Here is a 25,598-nt window from a genome sequence, read left to right as displayed (position 1 = left end):
ATTTATGCAGTCTTTCAGACAGTACTTCATTATAGGTAACTGCATCATCCCCAAAAATCTGTACAGTTGTTCACTAATGAGTCACATGTTTATCCATGAGTGGAAATCATGGAGGAGCTGGCTGGAGAATATACCAGTATTTATTCTGTACAAATGGTTAAATCTTGCCAGTCTCTAATGAATTAATGTCACATTCTTCATCACATTCTGAGCTGCTAAGTTCATTATCAAACTAAATATTACTATCACTGTCCATTTTCAAATGTACTGCTTACACAACACAGAACTGAAGTTAAAAGTGCACATTCTGTTATTGAGCACTAAAAGGTGCACACAGTCAAGGAAATATCTAGTGGCAAACAGCACCACCAAAATCTAACTGGCAGGTGACCAATGTCAGAATGGATACTCCGTAACAGCTAAATACTCAACTAGCAGCATTGAACAAATATAAGTGAGATTTTAATTTTGAAATGTTTGTTCTTATGCTGCTAAAGTGACTTGGGAGTTTCAAATTTTTGGGGGAGAGGGTGACGAAATGGTTAAATAAAATATCTACATTAATTTATTAGCTGGTTGTGTGAACAAGTAGTGTTAGTATGATTTGCATTAGCACAGAAACTACCAGCTTGAATGGTGGTTAAACATGCTATATTTTCACATATTTTGAAAGTTGTCTAGTTTACAAGTAAAATTACAATACACCAGGACATGTACAGGAACAAGTAAGTCTGTTTTCCTGCAGTAACAGAGAACGAAGTTTATAAACAGACAACTTTCTTTAAAATAACCCTTAACTATTTTCTCTTCAAATTAAATGATACCAAAGTTGCAAATTTTATGATTCTGTCTTGTCAATGATGAGTTATTTGCGTGACTTTCTAAAAACCCCTTCCTTTGCTAGGAGGCCTGCTACAGCTTTATATAAGAATCTACTTATACAACTTCTCTCATCTACATTCAAACAGCTTATATTCCTCGTCCCTTTGTTTCCTCAATTAGCTCTGGACAGAAACTAAATATAAAATGTATTAATAACTTGAAGAATTACTCACATTTATAGCATGCGTAAACATTGGTCTCGCCAGAAAGAATGCTACATCTGCATGCATGTGGTACTCCAGAAGCATTTTATTAATTGATGGCATCTTTGTCACATATTCTTCATTTGACATTGTGGAATTTAAGAATGTCCCAAACTGCACCAATGTGTCTTGACACTTTAAATAAATAAATCTAGATTAATCCAATGAAAGTAATTGTATCAACAGAAGAATACTATATAAGGGCATAATTCACACAAAAGACACTACAAAAACTAATACAAATCAACATGAAACAAACTCATGACAGAGATACTAGATAACACAAGAACCCATTATTTACAGGAGCTGCACGATGACATTTCACGCCATAATCAATGAATTTTTGTGCATACATATCACACAGCAAATAAGTATCACTCCTTACCTGATCATATAATTTTCCTACTAGTTTCAGATGGCTCTTCTCAGTTTCTCTGTACAGAACACAGTACCGCTGTTGGGCCATTAGCAGATATAATGCTACTGCAAGATTTTGTTCCGACAGTGCTTCTTTCAAACGCTGAGAAGATTTCTTTGTATTCCGGACTTGGCTGAAGTAACCTGCCTGCAAATCACAAGTATCAGCATATGACTGTGGGAACAAATACCCCTCTTCTCCCCCATACATAAAAAAAAAAAAAATCAAATGCAACTGAAAGCAAATCTGGAATTCACATGACCCAAGAAAACAAATCTGTGTGCCAAAAGAGTACTCTCCACATGGGAGTTTAACTACAGAAACTTCCAGACCACACAAAAACAAATACTCGGGTTAAAACTTCCAGAAAATTTTTAGTCTTGTTTACAGCACCACAGAGTTTACTCCATGGAAGAATATTTACATGTATACAGTGTATTACATAAATATCTAAATGTATGAAGTGTATCATTTGGTATTTTAAATGTGTATGGATAGAAACTACTTTTGCCCGTATATAGAAGTGTCACACACACAGGAAAAATTTTTAAAGGCATACACAGCGATAGAGGAAATGAAACTACAGTGGGTGGGCCAGAAGAGAAGAAAGAAGAAAACATAATTAACACGGATGGAAAACAAACCTACTACTAAAATTACTGACTTACTGAGCACTTTGATTACAAAAAAATGTCCTTCCTGATTTGGTAGAACGTAAATAGTTCAGGACTAAAGTCTTTTTCATTTACTGCTTCTTTTCAGGACTTGTTTGCGTTATCCAGTAAACAGTCAACAGTCAATCTTTCCTCCTTTTCTTCTTCTTTCATTTTCTTCAGTGTCTGTTCACCATGTCCAATATTACTTTTTCTTTCTCAAACTTACTCTTCATATTTGCTTTAATAATTTTTCTTTTTCCTGTTTTCATTGTCTCCTCAGTTTTTGCACAGCTATTCTCATCTTCGCAGTACCACTTGTATACAAAATGAGCTGTGCGCACCAACTTAAGAAATTCATCTTCTCAAACACATTCACCACAGCATCTCTTAAACTCAAATGAGCATCCAATGTTCTTTCACACATACCATATTTACTCGAATCTAAGCCGCACTCGAATCTAAGCTGCACCTGAAAAATGAGTCTCGAAATCAAGGGAAAAAAATTTTCCCGAATCTAAGCCATACCTGAAATTTGAGACTCGAAATTCAAGGGGAGAGAAAAGTTCTAGGCCGCACCTCCAAATCGAAACAAAGTTGGTCCATTGTAATATGAGACACAATTTAGGTCGAATGAATGACTATACAGCTACAGTAGTTTGGTTTGAGTCGTAAGCTTAGCAGTTAAGCTTTACCAGGTAGCCATTGCTATGCGTCAAGCACTCCGTCCGTATTTATACGGGTACGCTTCCTTTTCACGGGCTTCGTCTGATTTGAATTGATTGCTTATTTTTGTTTGATCTGGTAAGTGCCATTCTCTTTGTTATAGGTGTTTACATCACTCTAAGCTGAAAATGCGTTACTGTACTGTGTCATGCATTGTTTGTCGCATTCTGATAATGAGTGTTTACAGCCCGTCGCCGCTCGCGGCATGGCTTGCTTTTGTGCACGCTACCGCCGCTTACAATTTAAAAAAGAGAGAAATCGTCTCATTAGCGAAACAATGGCAAGAGACTGTTATTTGTTGTTACTTACACTGCTGCTTTCTTTGATAATGATCAACAGGAACCAAATAATAGACTGCGTATGATAGATGATGTTCTGAACGAGAGTTTAGCAAAAATTTTTCTCCATTTGAAAATCTTTGCAACGCCTCTTTAGTACATTACATTCTGCACAGAAGTAAGAGTCATCTTAGATTTAAAAATCTAGTCAATTGCCGTGCTTCATTTCTGACTGTATCACTATTAGGCATAAGAATAATACGAATATTAACATGACATGATATGTATATTCTTCCGCGTTTGCTGTTGTCTCACTCTAGTTTCGTAGTTTATTAGGCAGACAGGATTTAAATGAGATAGCAGCAAACACGAAAGAATACATGGCAAAATGTTTATATTCGTATTATACTTATAGTGAAGAGAATACTGCATGTGATTCACAATTCATAAAAGTTCCTATTAGCAACCATCTCTTCTCATAGGTAGGAAAAAATTCAGAACGTAGAGTTGGCTATCCCAAACAGTCTCGCCAGTCGGATTTTTGTAGTATATTGAAATGCTGCTACATTCATAGATTAACAGTACGGAATTTGTATTTACTTCGTTGGATAATGTATAAAAATGGAGTGGTTGAAAATTGAGACGGAGAAAAAAGCTCATCTTCCACCATTTATTATTATTATTATTATTATTTTTTTTTATACTGACGCAAAGGTTTTGGCGCCAGTATTAATCTTTGTGTCTGCAAAGCATGCCTGTGTAGCGCTACATATATTTGACGACAGAAGTTAGTTGTGGCGGCACCTACCAGCATTTTTCAGAACTTCCGCTTACTTTGCACTTGATTCTAAGCCGCAGGCTGTTTTTTGGATTACAAAAACCGGAAAAAAAGTGCGGTTTAGATTCGAGTAAATACGGTAGTTGCAGTGTCTTTGTTCAAGATGGTCCACTTTCTAAATTGGCACTGTCAAGGAAAAGTACAAGTGCAACCTTCACAATTTTCATAACAGTAAAATATTTCTTCTCTCTAGAGATATGTCTTCTCAAAAAAACTCACTCCATCATACATCCACTGGGTTCTTGTCACTACCCAATTTTTCGTCAATAGTTATCAATCATCAACTACTGCATGTTCACTTCGCTAAACTCAAAGATTGTAATGCTGTAAGAAGAAAACAGTTGACTTATGTTGGCACATCTAATGCACACATAATCCGTAATGCATTCCAAAAGGATTTGCAACTTTTTGGTGAAAATGGTGTGGATATGATCTTTTTCTCTACAATTTGTTTGACAGCAAAACATAGTATGGAAGATTTTGAAAAAAATATAGTGAAATACAAAACATATTTCATCCAGCTGAGAGATGTTAGAACCAGCTGGAGAGAAGACTATTAGAACAGTGCTTAGCTGTTAAGAAATACTTTCTTCAGTCCACACCCCAGCACAAAAGCAAGTTGATGAGTTCTTTGAAATGCAAGAATACTTTTAAACTATTAAAAGACTAAAACTAGCTTAGCAGAAATTATGTTTGACTGTACAAGTGCTCATAAATGTTCAAGATTCACTGGTTTCTTTCAGAAGAGATATCCTCTAATGCATCTAATCTATAAAGAGCTCACAAACTGTGTCAGAACACAGTTTTGTGAGACTGCTGCCATATTGAGCCTGGAAGCATTTCGTGATAAGAGTTACTTGCCACTGAAAATAATAATATTCAGCACTAGAGAAAATGAACATCTACACAAGCTAAACACAGAAAAAAGTTGGTATATTTCGACACAAACTTTGGAAGAACTGTGTGTCAGCTTGGACACATATTTTGGAAAAGTCTTCTTTGCATAAACCTGTGTAGTTTGTCTTAGATGTTTGCATCTTGCAAAGATCATTACAGACCATTTTCCATTAATAAAAACTAATAAGTTGGTATAGGTCTTATAGTGGAAGTGGAAGATCAGGGAAGGTAAACCTTCCCTATAGTGGCCGGCACGAAAATAAGGCTTCAGGGTCATCTTGCTGTCTTACAGAACTGCCAAATTTTTTTTATAGTGATAATTTAAAATGTTTGTAAAAATTAAAAATATTGGGCAACTCTATTTTTAGCATAGAATATGATAGAGTACTTTCCGAAAGAAAATATCACTAACTGCTAGGAAAAAAAATTTTAACTAATGTTACAAGAAATATTGTAGGAAAATAATTTTTTTACTTCAACCTGTGGTAGTAACAGAATCACTAATGTAACTGGACTGAAAAAATATATATGAACATGCATATGATACATCATGCATATGATACATCTTTTATTTCGGAAACATAAAAGTATTCTGAGGTCAAAAATAAACTATTATAAGAGGTGTGAAACTGCCGACTGCGTAGTGAAAAATGTAGTCGCTGATGAATTTTCATTCTGTAGGACTGTGAAGAAACTTCCTGTGAAAAAGTTGTTAAGAAAAGTACAAAAAATGTTTTTGGTAACATTTCAGACATCATTATTGTATCATATCATGTATAGAGGCAAATTACTTCCGTGATGTTCCGTGCGCAGTAGCGCACAAATCGTTGTAGGCCATCGCTGAGAGTTTTGTTTGGATGGCTCACTTTAATATGACCAAAAATACTTTACTGGCTGCTAATACATATCCTTCATCATTGCATCCATCACTCAAAATGCCGATATATGCTATGCAAAAATAATTGTAGTTATTTTGAAGCCAATATTTTCACTGAAGCCGAGCAAAATATTTGTTTGAAAAGTTTTCTGAAACCCAGGATATATCTAAATTTGCAGTAAGCCTATTAGTCTCAGCACTCAATACATGCTTGGTACACAAAAACCTCATTCTTACTATTGCAATGTCCGTGTCTTGTGTTTCAAATTTCGTCCATCATTACAGTTCCTAAATTAAAAACAAAGTAGTTGGAGAAGACAGAACATTGAAGTGACTGGCCAGAATAATCAATTTTATCACGGACTTTACCCTCTAATTCTCTAGCCATCTGATACCATTCTCAGTCATACTAAAGTAATACAATTCTAAGTTCAAGCTTTTTGTAAAAGTCATCAAATATCATAGATTTCTATGTTCTTCTTGGAGAATCAGAACAGGTGCTGGGGCTGTTCTGATGTTACTGCACTATTTATATATACAGTCAATACAGAAGCACCACAATGTTTTACCATTTTATGAACTGCATTACCCTTACTACGAAACAGCCAGTAAATCTTTCTATAAAAAAAAGGAGTTAAATTTCGAATGTACAAGTAATCCGAATACAGTAAGATTATATCCGAATGTAAAGACATTTGATACAGACTTTTACGAAAAACTGTTGTTAATTAATGCAGAATTGACAGTCTTATTTTAATTGACAGTTACTGTCGAGTAAACTAATAGCCACCACTTGTGATAAATTTACCAGACGTCTACTGTAAGAGAAGAACATTTGCAGTATGTCCTCTATAACTGAAATGAATAGACAAACATTTAAATAAAGTCAGCTTTTTACATAGGCGGCACTTATCCAAACTGAACGACCTTCTGGCTCCATGTCTTCAGATTCAGTGTCACTTGTTTCAGGCAGGTGTATGATCGCAGATTCCACTATGGTGACTCTTAAGAAATCAGTTTCGTGCAATGCTTCTGTGTGTTTTACGCACCTCCCAGTCCTGCTGAGTAACACTGTCAAGAGCTTCGCGTGTTAGCTTCTCGGCATCAGCAAGTTTGAAAGTAGTTTTCTTTCGCTACTTCTCTCTTTACTTGGGCCCATATCAATTCAATGGGATTATACTGGCAGTGATGTGGTGGTAGACGTACCACTTGGTGTTCCATTTCGTTTGACAGTTGGTCTAATCTGTAAGTCTTTTTGGCACCTACGATTTCTTCCTTAGACAGGAGTTCAGCCTTTGTTTCGACTGAAAATGAAACATTCTTTCTCTTTAACCACTCCATAATATCTGCCTTGCACCAATTTGAACGTGGCAGCTTTTCTATCTGAATGGAGTGGCAGCTGGCATTATCCATCACAATAATTGACCCTTTTTCCAGCGCACACAACAGTCGAATAACCCAATTCTTAAAAACTTCTCCATTCACTTCTGAATGGTAATCAGATTGTCCAGAACTTTTCCCATAATGAAAAACAAGTTTGGCCTCTTGTTTGAAGCCTGCAGTTAATGAACCAGCGTGGGCAATGATTAATCGGCCACCTCTACCAGTAGGCAATTTCAAACTGCCGTTTCCTTTGGAGTTGTGCCATATATACTTATTGGCGTGGTTCTATGAAACCCAAGTTTCACCCAAGTACACTACAGAGGCCTGGTGTCTTCAGCACACAAAAAGTGCACTTTACGCAAGAACTTCGCTCTTGCTGCTGCGATGTCTCTCGGTTCCACTAAGAATTTCCATCCGTCATTACACTTCTTGAATCAGAAACCGAGGGAGTGGAAAAGATTAATTTCTTTGCCGCTGGATACTCTCCTCTGTCGTAATATCCAAGTACAGTTCTACACACGAGCTCTTAGTTAAAATCATCAAAGTCAGTTGATTTCTGTTCACGTTCGTATCCCTTTCTTGGGGAATCGAAACACACATTCACGTCTGAAGATTCTGCCAATGACACAGAGTTGCTAATACGGCCTACAGTTGATGTGCTATTCCTTGCTCCTTCATTGTCAGCCAGATCAGTAAAAAACTTGAATACATTCGATATGATAATTTTCAATTGTTTACAAATGTCTTTCCGCCCTTTACACACAATGACCGGAGGAGTACTATAAGTACGCCGTTGCTCCTGCATTGTTGTTTACCACTGAACACACATCAAAGCACCCTTCTAAAGACAGTAAGACACTGAGATCAAACGTGAACACTCGATATAGCATAGTAACACTGAGACTTCAGTTGCTCTGAACTATCGCACGGCTAATGGCAGCTACATGGCAACAAAGCCGATCACAGCCCACAGCCCCTGCAGGCAGCGGCCGTGACCTCTACTTTCATGTCGGCCACTCTAGTGAGAGCTTACCATAAACTGAAAAAGACACATGCACTAGTGAAGGTGAACCATCACTGTACTCGGCAGGTGAAAGTGCACAGTAGCATATTATCCACTAGTGAAGGTGTACCATCGCTGCTCCCTGGGTTATTAACGGTGCGTCCAACAATGCTACCATGCATGTAATTGTCGTCATCTTGTTACTGTTATGTGATACAGCAGTACAGTTATGGCTGACAGTAGTGCAGTTGTGGTTGATAGTAGTGCAGTTATATTTCACATCAGTGCAGCTATGGTTGAATCAGTGAAGTTCTACGAACATCTTTGAGTGGAATGGGGAAATCTCAGTTATAATTCTGCCTTCAATGACAGAGAAAAGTACAAGTCACTTATCAGCAAGGCTAAATCACTAAAATCTGGATGAAAGAGGGACGGCAACGACTACAAGTTTTTGAAGAGATATGAAGCGTTGGAGGTGAATGGAGTAACCAAATTAATACAATCTGTAACTAAGGAAGGTAAGATTATATACTATGTTGATGATAAAGAACTGTTGAATATTCTGCATGATTCCCATGTAACGACTGGCCACGGTGGATGCGACCAAATGCTGAAATGCTTGAAGTCAACGTTCTGTCATGTAACACACAGAGATGTCCAAATTTATCTTAGTTTGTGTGAGCCTTGTTTACAAAAGCAAAAAGATCAGATAAAAGGAATAGTAGTGAAGCCAATACTGTTCAAGGAGCTAAATTGCAGATGTCAAGTTGATCTCATCGACTTCCAGTCGCAACCAGATGGAGATTACAAATTCGTAATGGTTTATCAGGACCACCTCACTAAATTCATTGTTCTCAGGCCACTGAAGTCTACAACAGCTGAAGAGGTATGCTACAACATTATTGACATTTTTACATTGTTAGGCACTCCCTCAGTATTGCAGTCTGACAATGGTAGAGTGTTCATTAACAAAATAATGAGCAGCTTAATTGAACTATGGCCCAATTTTAAGATTGTCTACAGTAAACCTAGACACAGTCAGAGCCAAAGCAGCGTAGAGCAAGCAAATCAAGACATAGGAAATATGCTAACTACATGGATGCAGGAGCCAACACCATAGAGTGGAGATGTTTGTGCAGCTAATGAAGAATAGTGCTGTATATTTTGGAATTAAAAGATCTCTGTACGAAGTGATCTTCAGCTGCCCTCCTAAACATGGTTTGTCTTCAACAAGTTTACTTCCTGAAGCATTGATGAACGTTCACTCCCCGACGAGTCAACTCGTGCTATTAAAAAACACAGAATTGAAGCATACAAGTGCTTAGAATAACAAGCGCAAAGAATGCGGCAGTGATCAGATCGCTGCTTTCCAACAGTGGGAAAGGGATGCACTGTGAGAGTCCCAGTTGTCGACTTCGGTAAATAAAGAGGAATGCTACGACGATCCTGGGTGTCGCCTTCGAGACAACAGACTGTGGTTTCTACCGAATCGGGACGAGAGATGGTGTGCTGAGCCAACTACAAAATGTTTGTTTTTAAATAATTTGGAAGGAAAGACACGATACGCCACTGCGGCTACAACTACAACATTTTGTTTCAGGTCCCAGATCAGCACTTGCCCTCTAAGAATAATCTCAGAGGAGGAAGTTCCAGCTGAGAAAACTGTTGGCCTCAGGACAGTTGGAACGTCTCAGTCGATGGGAAATGCCCACGGATTCTTCAAATGCAACTGCCAGCAAAAATGTCAGACTCTGAGAGCTTTTGCAAAAACAAAAATGTGTTGGGCATCTCAATGTGCCATGGTGCATATTCTTGCTGCAATAAATGAATTTTACGTAGCATGACTATGTTTTCAAACTACAGGTGATAAATGCAACTTTCGTAGTACAACTGTTTTATAATTATAGGCATGGTTCACATTCCTTACTCCTTGGCAGTGAAGGTATACATTCATTAGTTGTAGTACACTGTCCCTAATCAATGTGTATTGCTTGACAGAACTGGAATCAGTAATCCACTAAGCCAGTGAAAGTGCACAATCACCAGTGATGGTATACTTCCCCTGAAACTCAACTACACACTCGAATAATGCCACAAAAATTATTTGATGCATTCCGATTTGCATACATTTCAATAATTCTTTTCTTGCAAGAGATTTGTAATTTGGTAACTCAAATTTTAATTGTGAGTGCTTTCTCTGCATTTAGTTACATGGTTTTTCAACTGAGACAGTCACACAACCTAAAGATAATTAACAACACATTCCTTACTCCTTGGCAGTGAAGGTATACATTCATTAGTTGTAGTACACTGTCCCTAATCAATGTGTATTGCTTGACAGAACTGGAATCAGTAATCCACTAAGCCAGTGAAAGTGCACAATCACCAGTGATGGTATACTTCCCCTGAAACTCAACTACACACTCGAATAATGCCACAAAAATTATTTGATGCATTCCGATTTGCATACATTTCAATAATTCTTTTCTTGCAAGAGATTTGTAATTTGGTAACTCAAATTTTAATTGTGAGTGCTTTCTCTGCATTTAGTTACATGGTTTTTCAACTGAGGCAGTCACACAACCTAAAGATAATTAACAACACATCAAATGATGCAGTGAGCTGCAGAGTACATAAACTGAGTACAAATGGCTGGTGTGCGGGGAAATTGTGTGTGTGTGTGTGTGTGTGTGTGTGTGTGTGTGTGTGTGTGGAATATGGTCATCAAAATCACCACCACCACAAAAGCAAAAGGAGCAGTAGCAGAAACCATAGGGTATATACTGCTATTTACTGCTTGGGGGAAAGTAAGTATCCTAGTCTTGACCTTTCAATGCATTATGATCTTAAATGATACACATTCCATGTACTCCTGCATGATTTGTAATCTCATTTATCCATCTTTGGTTAGGTTGTCACCTCAATCTTTTCTCTTAAGAGTCCAGTACACAACTTCCTCAGTACATCTACCATACATCCATTCATCTGGCTACATGTCCAGCCCACCTCCAAATCTTTGTCATAAGAGCAACAATTACATTTTATTGTTTACTTAAGGCCAATTGTACAAACATTGCTGACTGGAGATCAAATTTGGTGTTGGTGAGAAAGTGAACTGATCAGAATGTCAACTATGTTCAGGACTTAGGTCTGTTGTATAACGCTAAACTTGGATCCACCGAAGCAGGTTCAGATTTGATTATAGGTAGCAAATAACATGCTTGGCAACACAGTTAAAGTCAGCTATTGACACGATTACTGTGCTTCGGCGGCAGATATTATCGTACATCATAGCTACACAGTATTAATTAATGAAGGTATAACCATGAGAGCAACTAAACAGAAAAAGGAGCGATTGTCAAACTTTTCTCAATATGGAAAAGATTTGCTTCTGGAAATTGTGTTGGACCAGTATAAAGATATCATTGAGAGTAAAAATAAAACACACACACACCAGATAAAGTCCGTGTGGCCAGCAAGGGAAAGGCAAGGAGAGAAGTTGCTGTTGACTTTAATTCTCTTGTAAGGCCGATATCTTATGGTCAGCTCTGCAAGCTGTTGCTATGTCTGCTTTAAACGAATCACCAACCACTATTTTGAAAGGTTCCTGTGATGTAAAATCTTAAGGTTAACAGCAATAGGCACATTATGGTCAGTGATTGGTTTCTTTTGACTGGTTTCATTAGATATTCTCTGAACCTCAGTTCCAACTGCTCTGAAGTACTTTTCTCCAAACGAAACCTCAGCTTAAATAACTTATTATTCAACTCCAAGAGAGGGTTCACCCTTTCACACCAAGTGCGAGGAGCTCGTCATCGTCCTCGGTGGACACATCTGAATACTCAGATGTTTGTAAAGTAAACGAAAGGAAACAATGACATTCACATTGCGTAGGGTTACTGCACACAGGATTTTGCCCAACAGTGGTCCAGAATGTTCGGAAAATGGAGAGTATGGTATCAATTCAATGGTATGGTACGGCAGCACTGTTATAATAATCTTTACGACCAATAATGTAGAGAAAGTAGTAAGAAACGGTGGGGGGATTAAGAATTGACATGGGGTCGAACATGCGATCTTCTGCATAGCAGTTCAGAATGCAACCTCTGAGCCACCAAAATGAATGAAACATAGTTATGCGGTTTGTGTATTTCAACACACTTCCTTATGTTCTCTTTATCAACGCAAATGAAATTGTCACAGCAGTTTAGGGATGTGTTCAGTAGTTAACAATGTAATACGAATTGCAGTTACTGCTACTTGGGCCGAAAGAGAAAACATGTAAGTAATGTTGAATCATTATTGGCTGCTGTCAAAATTCCCACACGTTCCCTACAAATATTTTGAATTTTTCTTTCTTACTCTGCTGCTAAGTATCTATGAAATGCCTTTGAACTAATCACATAAATTACGAGTCGTCTCCCAAGAGCGGTTATGAGATTGATCGTCAAGTACACATTATAGCCAGTAATTCCGTTAACCTAACCTTCCTGATCTAAACAAAGTATTTTGACCATCAGCGGCATGAAAATTGCGTAGTCACATATTTACTTGCCATTTTTTGTGTTAATAACAACTCCTTTATTATTACAATTGATACCTGCTAATAACAAAAGCGGTGAATTGTAGAACCACTACACAATAAACTGACAATTAGAGCTGAGCCTGACTTTGAACCGTGAATTTTTGCCAGTCAAATATGATCACACTTCATGGCAATATGATCTAGGCTTGATGTTTATACAACACAGTTTTCCAGGTTAATTTTGATCTATGGTCATCTTCTGTCTTCAGCTAAGGTTACATGCTTTATACAATCAGCCCTTAGTCTCCTTCAGTTTTTGCTTTCAAAGTCTATGTTGTACTGCCCTTAATGAAAACGAAACTACTATAAAGATTTAAACAAGTGATTTTTTTTTTAATTTTATGGACTTTTCCAAAAGCGTTTCAGACCATTTTTGCTACTTCTTTCCATTCAGTCAGCATCTTCAACTTTCCTTAGCAGCTCATCATCAACAAAACAAAGAAAGTTGAAATATGTTTCGTTAACACATATGGAGATAATGACATTAAAGCAGTTCCCTAAGCTAAATATATACACTTTGTGGCCAGGTCACTGTGTCATTTCTATCACTTTACTATCTGATAAAATGTATTTGCTACAATTTTCATATTGTTGTATTTCCTTTTCCTGTCATTCTTGCTTAAATCTAATTCCATTTAAAGAGGTGCTAGAAAATTAGAACTTTCTGATAAGCCATTGACTTCTAACAAATACTTGGGTAAAATACATTACGTCCACTACCTTTAAGCTGAGGACTATCTTTTATAAACTTTGATAATAAACATTTTTATTTTATAACAAAATGTTCGATAAACAATAAAATGGCCTAAATTTTAGGAAATTACTGAGAATAAAATGTGAAAGTATTACTTAAAATTGCACACCAGAAAATCTGAAGTCAATAACTATCGAATTTAAGTGACAACTTCACTGCATGGCTTCTTGCCTTGTCTACTATATAATTATTTTTACCTCTCCTTTGAGTAGTTCTCCACCTGCCATAGCTTCTAACTGTTGAGGAGTCATTTCCTCTGCAGCCTCTATACCTGCCATCTTTTGCACTACCTCCTTTAGTATTAACAAGTCCAGACTGTAAATGCAAATAAAAATTATTGTGTTAATAACAATAAAGTATCACATTCACATGTGGCTATCCTCTACTCTATGTGATCTAACAAAGTATACTGCTCATAGCACATTAAAACTTGGCACATGTTAGGTGAAGTAAGTTATGGTTTTTGGAATAACAACTAAAGTTTTATAATTTTGCAATTCTGTATGCAGGAAAAATACACACAACAGCAACTTCTACATTTGCACTCACCTCTTTTGAGCTTTCAGCTGATTAGCCACATATTGTAAGAGCCCAGTTAGTTCTATGTTATACTTTTTAAAAATGGCCCCACAGAAGGAAGAGAGGCTCTGAAGCCAGAGAGAAATTGAAGTTCCATCGTGCTTGAAATGTTCTCGATCTGCACTAGAGAGGGACTCCACAAGGCAGTAACCAAGGACATCATAAGAAAGACTTGTCAGGTACTTTAGAGAATCAACTATAGGTGTGATAAGATTGTCATATATTTGTATCTGCATTAGCATCTGTGAAAAAAATCAATTGTATTCAAAATATTAAAAACTATTAAATACTTCTTAGCATTTACATATCTTATGTAGTTAGTTGAATTGATATCCACAATCCAAAAATTACATTTAACAAATAAATGTTGGGAACATGAGGAGCAAACAAAGAGTGAAGAAATAATAGTTTGCCTCCTTTGATCTTTAGCTTGGTGTGCAAGGAAGAACGGATGGTTATGGATGTCCAACACAGAAAAAGAATTCCAAGGGAATGTATGCTAGTACAAAGAAAATATTAGACACTTGCATAAAACAATTATTTAGCACACTGTTCATTCAGGATATTTTCAGGAGGATAAACACAGCAGGAGTCAATGAAAAAGTAATTGGGCTACATTACTTCATTATTCGAGTTGACTGTAGGTGGTAAAAGAAGTGAGTGATGAGACATGGAAGGCTGCACACCCAAATCAGACAAATTCCAAAACAGGAGATATTACGTTCAGCTGTGGAGTTTTATTTCAGAATTTGGATCCTCTATGCACTTCAACAAATAAATCCTGGCATTTAACTCAAGAGAGAATTAATGTAACCAAGGAAATATATCAATGAAAATGATCATTTTTTGAAATCATAGTTTAATTTGTTAGATAAAAAAAAACTACTGACTAAGTAGTGGCAGGAGAAAACACATAAATGTTTAAAGTGCATGCTTTTTGATCTGTTAGTTCCTTTTTCTGGCAGAAGGGATGAAGGAGAAGGAAGAGGGAGGAGGACTGGCGGCATTAACGAGATGGAGAGAGCTATGGAAAAGTCACCCAGAACCCCGTTCAGGGTTGACTTATCAGAGGGGATGAGTAGGAAAGAGTGATTGTTGGCGACGGCATTTGGTGAGATTTAAAAACCTTGCAGATGGGAGACAGGGTAATATAAAAGACAGAGATTACTGACAAAAGAACGTGCAACAGCTAAAAAAACAGAAAACCAAGTGCATTTTTAACACAAATGTAGGCCTGGTAGGTGATGAGAACCAAGGATATGTTGTAATGATAGTTCCAGACATTGGTTCTGAGACAATGGTGTCAGGGTTCCCCAGGATGCATGTGTGGTGAAACAGGCATTTAGGTCATTACCATCATGTCATACAGCATGCTCTGCAACACAGTATTGTGTGTTGCCAGTATACACCCTCAGACAATGTCCATTCTTTGTAACTGATAAATTGGTGGTAGTCACACCAATGTAGATAGGCAAACAGTGTTTACATAACAGCTGGTACACAACATGTCATTTCACAAGTGGTCTCTCTTTGATAATATATGCTTTTGCCAGTTACAGAGCTGGTGTAGCTGATGATAGGAGGGTGCACTGGCCAAGTTTTTCTTACACCAGGGGCCGTGATGGGGATGGGAGCCAAAGGGTAGAATAATGGGTACAGGTGGAGTACGGGTGTCCGACCAGGATATTGTGAAGGTTAAGAGGACGATGAAAAGCAAAATGCAAGAAAGTGTAAAATACAGAAATGCATGGGAAAAACAGCATGCAAAATGAATAAATTACTGTTACTGTCATTCTCTCTATATCATTCAAAATGTGAAATTAAAACAATTTAAATTTTGCCCGTTTAAAAAATTTGAAATAATTAATTGTTTTTGTTCCTTTCCAACTGCAATTAGCTCTACTTGTTTCTTCTCAGTATACAAAGCATCAGTCACAGAAGCTGTGGCTGACTGCAGGCACATACAAAGGTGCCTGTTAATTCCTCTTTTAGTTTTGATTATGTCCAATGGTGTAAATAAAACAGAAGTAAAAGTCTTTCACGAAACCACATTAAAAAGATATTTATGTCCTAATGTGAGACTTACAATTGATAATGGTTCAAATGGCTCTGAGCACTGTGGGACTTAACATCTGAGTCATCAGTCACCTAGAACTTAGAACTACTTAAACCTAACTAACTTAAGGACATCACACACATCCATGCCCGAGGCAGGATTCGAACCTGCGACTGTAGCGGTCGCGCGGTTCCAGACTGAAGCGCCTAGAACTGCTCGGCCACACCGGCCGGCTACAATTGATAATCATTATAACATTTTGGCAAATACAACAAGACAATATTTGTTAAAACACTAAAGTTGGCAGTCTTCATAAACAGAGAAAAATGGGCATGAAATCTACAGCTAGTTGCCAACAAGCAGTTCACTCATTTCAGGTATGTCCTGGGTGAGAAAGAAGGTGGAAATTGTCGTCATGTTACAGAGCATCTTAAGGAGGACTGTTTACATCTGACATCAGGTCGTAGCAACCTAAAGCAGCATGCCTATAAGTCAATTCTTTTATCTTGGCAGCTCGCGCATGCCCGCCCAGACGCGGGAGATTGCTGCGTTGCCAGTTGCACATGACGCACGCGCCAAGAGAAGCAGCGCCATAGTATAGCATAGTTCGCAAGCTTACGTTTAGTGGGGAGTGCGCAGTACATGAAGTAAAGCCACCACGGCCGCATTAACCCTTTCGCTGCTACAAAGACGTGCTCCCCGCATTCCGCGCTGTGCGCGATTTTGTCACTGCACTGCTCACCTGTGCAGACACATGGTGTTCCGACTGCTTTGACACTCTTTATCATTCGATTCCACAAAAACTATTTGGCCCAAAAATTAGATTTTTACACATATTCTTGACTGATACCTTCCCCCCATAAATGACTTAATTTTGTTTCGATGTTCAACGCAGTTATTATGCAGCATTAAATATAGTAAACCATTGCACGAAATTTTGAAGAGTTTGCAGAGGTAAAAGTCCATAGAGTATACTTTCCGTATGGTCGATTTTAGTTGCCTCAATGTTGAGAATGAAATGTGGACAAGATACCTAAATTTCATATAAAATTTACTGTATAACAATATCTCATTTAATTTAAGTACCACATAGGTGTCGTATGTAATATTGAGAAATATTCCATCTTTCGCGACTGTAACAAAAGTTTTATTTACACCGGGCACGTTTGGCTTTATTTTAAAGCACTTCAATCAATCAAAAGGCAGTACACAAAATACATTAAACAAAACTGTGGACTTACATGAAGTGCTCTGAGCTATGCCAAATATAATTTTTGTGTGTGGCACACACAAACAACATTTATTTGCTAAAACACTGATCAGCCAACACAAACGTTGAATATTGTGTTACCGCAGCACAAAACTACGAAAAGTGACTTGGCAATGGAGGAGACAAAATACTGTCCACTGAAGATGCTTCAAAAGAGAGAAACGTGTCTGGTCTAAATAAGTCGCTTATTACAGTTGCAGAAGAGGAATATATTTCAATGCCATTGGTAAAACTGCGACTGTGGAACAAAAACAAGAAAGAGAACATGAGTACCATTGTGTATGTGCCATACCTTTCATTGATTGAAGTGCTTTAAAATAAAGCTAAACGCGCCCGGTGTAAATAAAACTTTTATTACAGTCGCTAAAGACGGAATATTTCTCAATATTACATACGACACCTATGTGGTACTTAAATTAAATGAGATGTTGTTATACAGTAAATTTTATATGAAATTTAGGTATCTTGTCCACATTTCATTCTCAACATTGTGGCAACTAAAATCGACCATACGGAAAGTATACGCTATGGACTTTTACCTCTGCAAACTCTTCAAAATTTCGTGCAATAGTTTACTAAATTTAATGCTGCATAATAACTGCGTTGAACATTGAAACAAAATTAAGTCATTTATGGGGAGAAGGTATCAGTCAAGAAGACGTATAAAAATCAAATTTTTGGGCCAAATAGTTTTTGTGAAATCGAATAATAAGTGTGTCAAAGCAGTGGGAACACCATGTGTCTGCACAGGCGAGCAGTGCAGTGATGACAAAATCGCGCACAGCGCGGAATGCGGGGAGCACGTGTCTGCAGCAGCGAAAGGGTTAATGAAGAGACAAAGCACTAGAAATTTCAAAAAATTGCATTCAAACGAATAAAATTCGTTAAGTATGGCACTTCAATATTGTTTTTAAATAAAGAAAATATTATGCACTGCCAAAGGATTGATCTCGTAACCTTTCGCATAGAAGCCCAACACCTTCACCCTTACGCTAACGCAGCTCGTCTGCGTATGTTACTCCTTGAAAAGTATAACATGTCTCACAAAATACTGACAAACACTGTTGGTATGACTATGAACATTCACGCTTCGTCGAAGTACAATAGGAAATAAACAACTACCGCTGTTCTTTATTGCGGAAAAGCGGTTCGTGAGATTGAAACAAACACCTTTCCTTGCTATCGCCTGAATTAGGAGTCTTATTGCTTGTTTGGTTTAATTAATTAATAGAATATGAAGCAATTGGTATAAAGAATGTTTTTTCCAAACTTTCTATAAAAGAAAGTCTGCTATCAAGACACTGCTTTTGTTCTATTACTTTATTTATGACTGAACGTTTCTAAAACTGAAGACACTCGTCCATGCTCTCCACTGCAGTCGAGATCTGGCAACGTCGTTCTCTGTTCATTGGCTGACTGTGTTTTGTGACGTCAGATGCGCAGAACGAACCTAAACTCGGCCGCCAACATAAATGACGCCCACTTTAGTACAGATTAGCATACTTCACGCACAAATAACAATGATTCTTAAAGGTCCATTGTAGATACAGCCATCTTTAAAAGGGGTGTTTTTATATAAATGACTTGTGAAATTATATTGAAGCTGTTGTAATACAGTGACTCAGCATACTTTCCCACCTTCCAAACACTGCAAACCTATAACACAGATGGTCGTGACCCAACACACTAACAATCAAAATCTTACTTACCGCGCTAACACTACATTACACGATCAATAACTCTGCATATACAGTAAAACCCCCCTTTTAACGAATCCCAGGTGACCAAAAAATTTGTTCCTTACAAGAGAGTTTTCCTTGAATAAGGGTTTAGGTCAAAATGCACTAAATACACTCCTGGAAATTGAAATAAGAACACCGTGAATTCATTGTCCCAGGAAGGGGAAACTTTATTGACACATTCCTGGGGTCAGATACATCACATGATCACACTGACAGAACCACAGGCACATAGACACAGGCAACAGAGCATGCACAATGTCGGCACTAGTACAGTGTATATCCACCTTTCGCAGCAATGCAGGCTGCTATTCTCCCATGGAGACGATCGTAGAGATGCTGGATGTAGTCCTGTGGAACGGCTTGCCATGCCATTTCCACCTGGCGCCTCAGTTGGACCAGCGTTCGTGCTGGACGTGCAGACCGCGTGAGACGACGCTTCATCCAGTCCCAAACATGCTCAATGGGGGACAGATCCGGAGATCTTGCTGGCCAGGGTAGTTGACTTACACCTTCTAGAGCACGTTGGGTGGCACGGGATACATGCGGACGTGCATTGTCCTGTTGGAACAGCAAGTTCCCTTGCCGGTCTAGGAATGGTAGAACGATGGGTTCGATGACGGTTTGGATGTACCATGCACTATTCAGTGTCCCCTCGACGATCACCAGTGGTGTACGGCCAGTGTAGGAGATCGCTCCCCACACCATGATGCCGGGTGTTGGCCCTGTGTGCCTCGGTCGTATGCAGTCCTGATTGTGGCGCTCACCTGCACGGCGCCAAACACGCATACGACCATCATTGGCACCAAGGCAGAAGCGACTCTCATTGCTGAAGACGACACGTCTCCATTCGTCCCTCCATTCACGCCTGTCGCGACACCACTGGAGGCGGGCTGCACGATGTTGGGGCGTGAGCGGAAGACGGCCTAATGGTGTGCGGGACCGTAGCCCAGTTTCATGGAGACGGTTGCGAATGGTCCTCGCCGATACCCCAGGAGCAACAGTGTCCCTAATTTGCTGAGAAGTGGCGGTGCGGTCCCCTACGGCACTGCGTAGGATCCTACGGTCTTGGCGTGCATCCGTGCGTCGCTGCGGTCCGGTCCCAGGTCGACGGGCACATGCACCTCCCGCCGACCACTGGCGACAACATCGATATACTGTGGAGACCTCACGCCCCACGTGTTGAGCAATTCGGCGGTACGTCCACCCGGCCTCCCGCATGCCCACTATACGCCCTCGCTCAAAGTCCGTCAACTGCACATACGGTTCACGTCCACGCTGTCGCGGCATGCTACCAGTGTTAAAGACTGCGATGGAGCTCCGTATGCCACGGCAAACTGGCTGACACTGACGGCGGCGGTGCACAAATGCTGCGCAGCTAGCGCCATTCGACGGCCAACACCGCGGTTCCTGGTGTGTCCGCTGTGCCGTGCGTGTGATCATTGCTTGTACAGCCCTCTCGCAGTGTCCAGAGCAAGTATGGTGGGTCTGACACACCGGTGTCAATGTGTTCTTTTTTCCATTTCCAGGAGTGTAGGTGTTCCAGGATCAAAATTGGAACCTAGGCTATTTAGGCCATATAAATACTCCATAATCACAAACTCACCTTGTGCTGCATACAAAAATACAGTGAACATGAAAATGTTTCTTGGCACATTTAACACATCAAAAGTCATCTTGATTTAAAAGGAGAAAATTTTATTTAGCTAATGGCACTCAATGAATTAGATATCACAATAATGAATAAAACTGCTGTACTGTATTTCTGAAGAAAATCTAGAAGAGTAGTCTGCTGCTTCCTTCCAGCACAGCGTACTCCAGAAGTTGTCGTTCCAGCTGATTAATACTGTTAAGAACTGACTCATCCACAACGAAGGATGAGAAATACTTTCTAACAGTCTCAAGTCCTTCCACAGCTGCAGAAAACCTTGGTGTTAGTGAGTCCACATCATCATCATCATCATCATCATCATCGTCACCACCAATTTCAGTTTTTTCACCTATATCAGCAGCAAACAGCTCACTCGTGTGCATAGTGGGTGTAGAAGTAAGTACATTATCGTCAAACGAAATAAACTCTTGGAATGTCACAGTCTCAGGAACATCTATAACATTCCAATCTTCTTCAGGGATATCGTACTCCACAAACGTGTTGCACCACAGCCAGCATTTGCAAAGCAGTTTATGAGAGTCTGCTGTGTGACTGCATTCCAGGCGGCAACAAAAATATGCATGGCATGTAAAATATTCAATTTCATAACTTGCTTCCTCTGCCAGAATGAAATTGATTTCTGCACTAGAGCCATTCCATATTTAGCCTTAACTGAATGGATTATGCCTAGGTCCAGTGGTTGCAAGTGACTTGTGCAGTTAGCAGGAAGGTACAACATTTATATTTCTTAAAAATGAGGTATCTTTGGGATGAGTAGGGCATCTATCTACGATAAGTACAATCTTTCTTCCTGCTGGCGCCCATCTTTGAGTCCAAGCTCCTCAGAAACCTTAATAAAATATCTGTCGTCATCCAGGCATTTTTGTTAAACTCATATTTGCATGGAAGTGTCTTTATGTTCTTAAAACACCTCAGAGTTTTAAATTTACCAATAATTAAAGGTGGCAACTTTTCACTTCTGTCATTGTTCACGCACAATAATGCTGTCATTCTCTCTTTATTTTTTTGTCCCCCATGACAGTTTTCACCCTTAATTGAAAGTGTTTTAGATGGAAGGAGGTTATAAAATACATCAGTCTCATCCGCATTAAAAATATTTTTGGAATCTACCCTTGAATTAGACATGGCAAAGTATAACTTTTCCAATGCTCCACACTTTCACTGTCCACAGACACACTTTCTCCACTTAAATTTTGGGTTGAGACATTGTGATGTTTTTTTAAAACGATCTAGCCAGCTGTTAAATGCACTGAAGTTCTCATATCCCATCCTCAGTGCAATGTCTCGCGCCTTCTCACGCAACACATTACCACCTATGGGAATATTTGAGGCTCTTATTACCTGAAACCAGTCTAAAAGAGCAGTTTCTACGGCTTTGAAAGATGACTCATGGATATTCTTCCTTTTTGATGAACATGAACAGTGTGCTTCTAAATTTAATAAAGCCTCCTTATTTTTTATTATTCCGCACAAAGATGATGGTGCCAAATCTTACCTCTTTGCAACGTTGCACAATTTCATATAGGTATTGCAATTCTCTTCAAAATCCTGAATAACTGTTAGCTTCTGCTGTATCGTCAGTTTTCGTCGTTTGCTGGCCACATTACACGTACAAAAACACTATTGTAAGTAGACTACACAACTACAGTATATACTTAATGTTTTCACTTTATAGCATCAGACACGATAGCTGGAGTGCGATAGTGCGGAAGAATTGTGTTTTCGAACGATCAGTTTAATATTCAGCAATCTCGATAACTTCACAACTATCGATATGAGACCAATATACGAATGCTAACGCGGACATCGATTTTAAGAATGCAAATGATCAAAGCCTAATGTTACGATTTAACGTCTGAAAACAAGAAGTGCAGCTGCAGACCCTATTTTAATTTGCGAATTGTAACACACTTATTCCTTAAAAGTGGGATTTAGAAGAAAGTGTGAATTCATTAAAACCGAATTTCAGGAACACTGTTTTTATGGCGTTATCGCCGGGACCAATGAAAGTATTCCTTTAAAGCTGGATTTCCTTAAAAGGGGGGTTCGTTAATACAGGGTTTTACTGTAGTCTGTGTTTTCTTCTTTGTTCCAAGACTGACTCTGAGGAGGAATATGATTCACCTTTGTGAAAATCTGTATAAAAATTAATATTAAAGGTTGTGATAATGTCAAGGAAAACAGAAAATGTGGGAAACGTTGTAACACGAAATCATTAATGACAGGAAAAAAGCATTGTATTGAGAGAATAGGACTTCCGTTGAGGCCAACAAAAATAAATATAAAAATTCAAAAGACATAAAATGTGAGGATGTAAAATCAGGGTTTTACTGAATGCCTTTATTCACGTTCTTTTAGTTTTCTGCACCTTTTATTTTTTGACCAATCTATTTTTCCCCTGCCCCTCCTCTATCATGTATAATGCACTTACGTTTCACCTCTTATTAACCCATGGATGATTTTTTGTCAGTTATCTCTGTCTTGTTTATTATGTTATCTTCAACCTTTATGCTCTCAGGTTTTCAAATCTCATTTGGTGCAGTCCCTAACAACCAGCCTTTCCTTATCCTGTCCAATATGTATCTCACGAACTGGGGTACTGGTTGACTTTTCTGAACTCTACACCTTTTCCTAAACCTCGTCAGACCTTTTCCTAAACCTTGTCAGACCTTTTCCTTCTTCCTTCCCTAACAACACTTCTGCCAGTAGGAGCCACTGGCTCCAAGCTTAACTTCTATATGTGTTTATTACTGCCACTGCTTAGTGAGCTGATTTTTTATCGACCAAATTATATAATAATTTCAAGGAGAAGCTAAGCTAGGGACTGGAACCAATGGTATCTCTAATGCCATTCAAGTATCTTATCACCCTGCCACATCGTTCACTATGGAATGTAAAAGCTCTTTTCAGAGGTTAATGAGCTGCTGGTATTTTATTACCTTTATAATGCCTTAAACTGCATTTGACAATTTCAGTAGCAGCATACAATTAAATCTGATTTAAATCAATGGCAGCTATATCTACAAACCTTTTGTTTAATTAGTACTCAAATTATAATTTTCAGATGAAAGTTGATGAGAATTATATTTACACATGACATTAAGTAAAAAGAACTGGAATATCTGATATCACATCACTTCTATCAAATTTTCCTGTACACATACTTTATAAAATATTATAAACGGATTTAAAAATTACATCCAAACATTTCTGTTCCTATCCAAGTAAATAAAATGCAATATCAGAGATGAAAGAAAAAAAAGAAACGATGTAACTTTTTCAATTTTGACAAAAATCCTTATTATTTTACTTCAATAAATAAGTAGGTTAATACCACATACATACATAGTCAAAGAAATACCCCGGTGCACAATGAGTCAGCTTTCCAATTGATCTTCCAACAGGTTTAATATTTTCCTTGCTCACGCGTTTCATCAAAGATTTTATCTTCTTTAGTTCATCACCACGTTTACGCAAGAGTTTTGCATGAGACTTGTAGGTTTCATTTTTCCATCGACTGTACAAGCAGTACCTGTGGTTTCAGAACAACATTAGGCATAATTTTCAAATAAAATGTGTAAAATTCTATTAATCGAATCCTACTAGTGAACAACTGCTACCTGAACTGGTACGGGTATAGTTTCACTACATTCCACACTTCCTCTGCAATGCAACAGTTACATTCCATGTATGACAGTGATGGTAGTATAACTTCATCCAGGAGTGTTATCACGTCATAATACAAACTGTCCGATGAGTTTTCTTTTGGAGGTTGGCCATCTGCAGCACACTGAAACAAGTAATTCATTTACTCAAAATCTGATCACTAAATGTGAGTTTTAACTCTCTTTATGGTTTCGGAAAAGTATCCTTTTGAAAATGTCTCAAGTTGGTTGCTATATCTTGACAACAAGTTGAATACAGAATTCTTTGGTGCATTTTCAGTTTTGAACAGAAAAAAATAACATGAAGGTAACAAACACGTCTGGCGAATAAAGTGAATAGTGCAACAATCAGTATTCACTGACAAACTAGTGAATGAGCTGGGTTATTTTCTTACAGCACGGAAAAAAATCTCAGGTAAATATGTTTCGATGAAGATGTAAGGTAAGAGTTACCAAGCATCTAAATATCCCCCAATAATACACCTTATTTACACTTTTACATACGGATATGAATTATTTGTGAAGCGCATCACATACTGATATCAACTTCATGCTAGATTTATGAAAGAGCACCTTTTTCAGTCCGCCATATGATTCTTTAACTCATTCAGAGTTCCAAATCATAAACAAAAGCATGGACTCATCACCAGCAATAATGACATCTAAAAAGGTCTTGCTGTAGCCAATCCTACATACCAAGTTTGGACAAGACTCAGCTCAACTGTCTATTTGCTATCATTTAAGGCAGTAAGATCACATCAAAGACTCAACGTACAACATCTGAATCAGTTAAAACTTTTTGTTGATAAAACATCAACTTTGAGGCACATTTTAATTGAGTTATTTGTTCATCCTCCTCATTTACCTACTTAGTTTGACACATACAACACCAGGTACTATAAGACATCCACACACTTCACCAATAATTTCTAGAATAATATCTCACAACATGGCTCTTTGAAAGAATTTAAACTATGAAATTACATATTTGTCAGACAGATTGGGTTAATGTGTAGACTGGAAGAAAATTAGTCCTCAAATGCAGGAAGCACACTGTGTGTAATTAGGTCTTAATTCTCATATCCACTCTGTTACTTTGGAAGAATTTTTGTGCATCACA

At 38.2% G+C, this 25,598-nt stretch overlaps 1 protein-coding gene across 2 annotated transcripts in view; it reads right to left on the bottom strand.

Annotated features, from left to right (window-relative positions):
• Nucleotides 1-25,598, bottom strand: part of LOC126198525 (THO complex subunit 2) — a 304,001-nt gene that overhangs the window by 163,384 nt on the left and 115,019 nt on the right. For both annotated transcript variants that reach the window (XM_049934917.1, XM_049934916.1), the window contains exons 11-16: nt 24,434-24,603; nt 24,159-24,345; nt 14,047-14,318; nt 13,695-13,812; nt 1,471-1,650; nt 1,056-1,220 (exon numbers count right to left, since the gene is read on the bottom strand). In XM_049934917.1, the coding sequence (XP_049790874.1) occupies nt 1,056-1,220; nt 1,471-1,650; nt 13,695-13,812; nt 14,047-14,318; nt 24,159-24,345; nt 24,434-24,603 (1,092 nt within the window). The remainder of the gene's footprint in view (nt 1-1,055; nt 1,221-1,470; nt 1,651-13,694; nt 13,813-14,046; nt 14,319-24,158; nt 24,346-24,433; nt 24,604-25,598) is intronic.

This window comes from Schistocerca nitens, chromosome 8 (assembly GCF_023898315.1).
Source record: "Schistocerca nitens isolate TAMUIC-IGC-003100 chromosome 8, iqSchNite1.1, whole genome shotgun sequence".
NCBI lineage: Eukaryota > Metazoa > Arthropoda > Insecta > Orthoptera > Acrididae > Schistocerca > Schistocerca nitens.
This window is presented reverse-complemented; position numbering and strand designations above follow the sequence as displayed.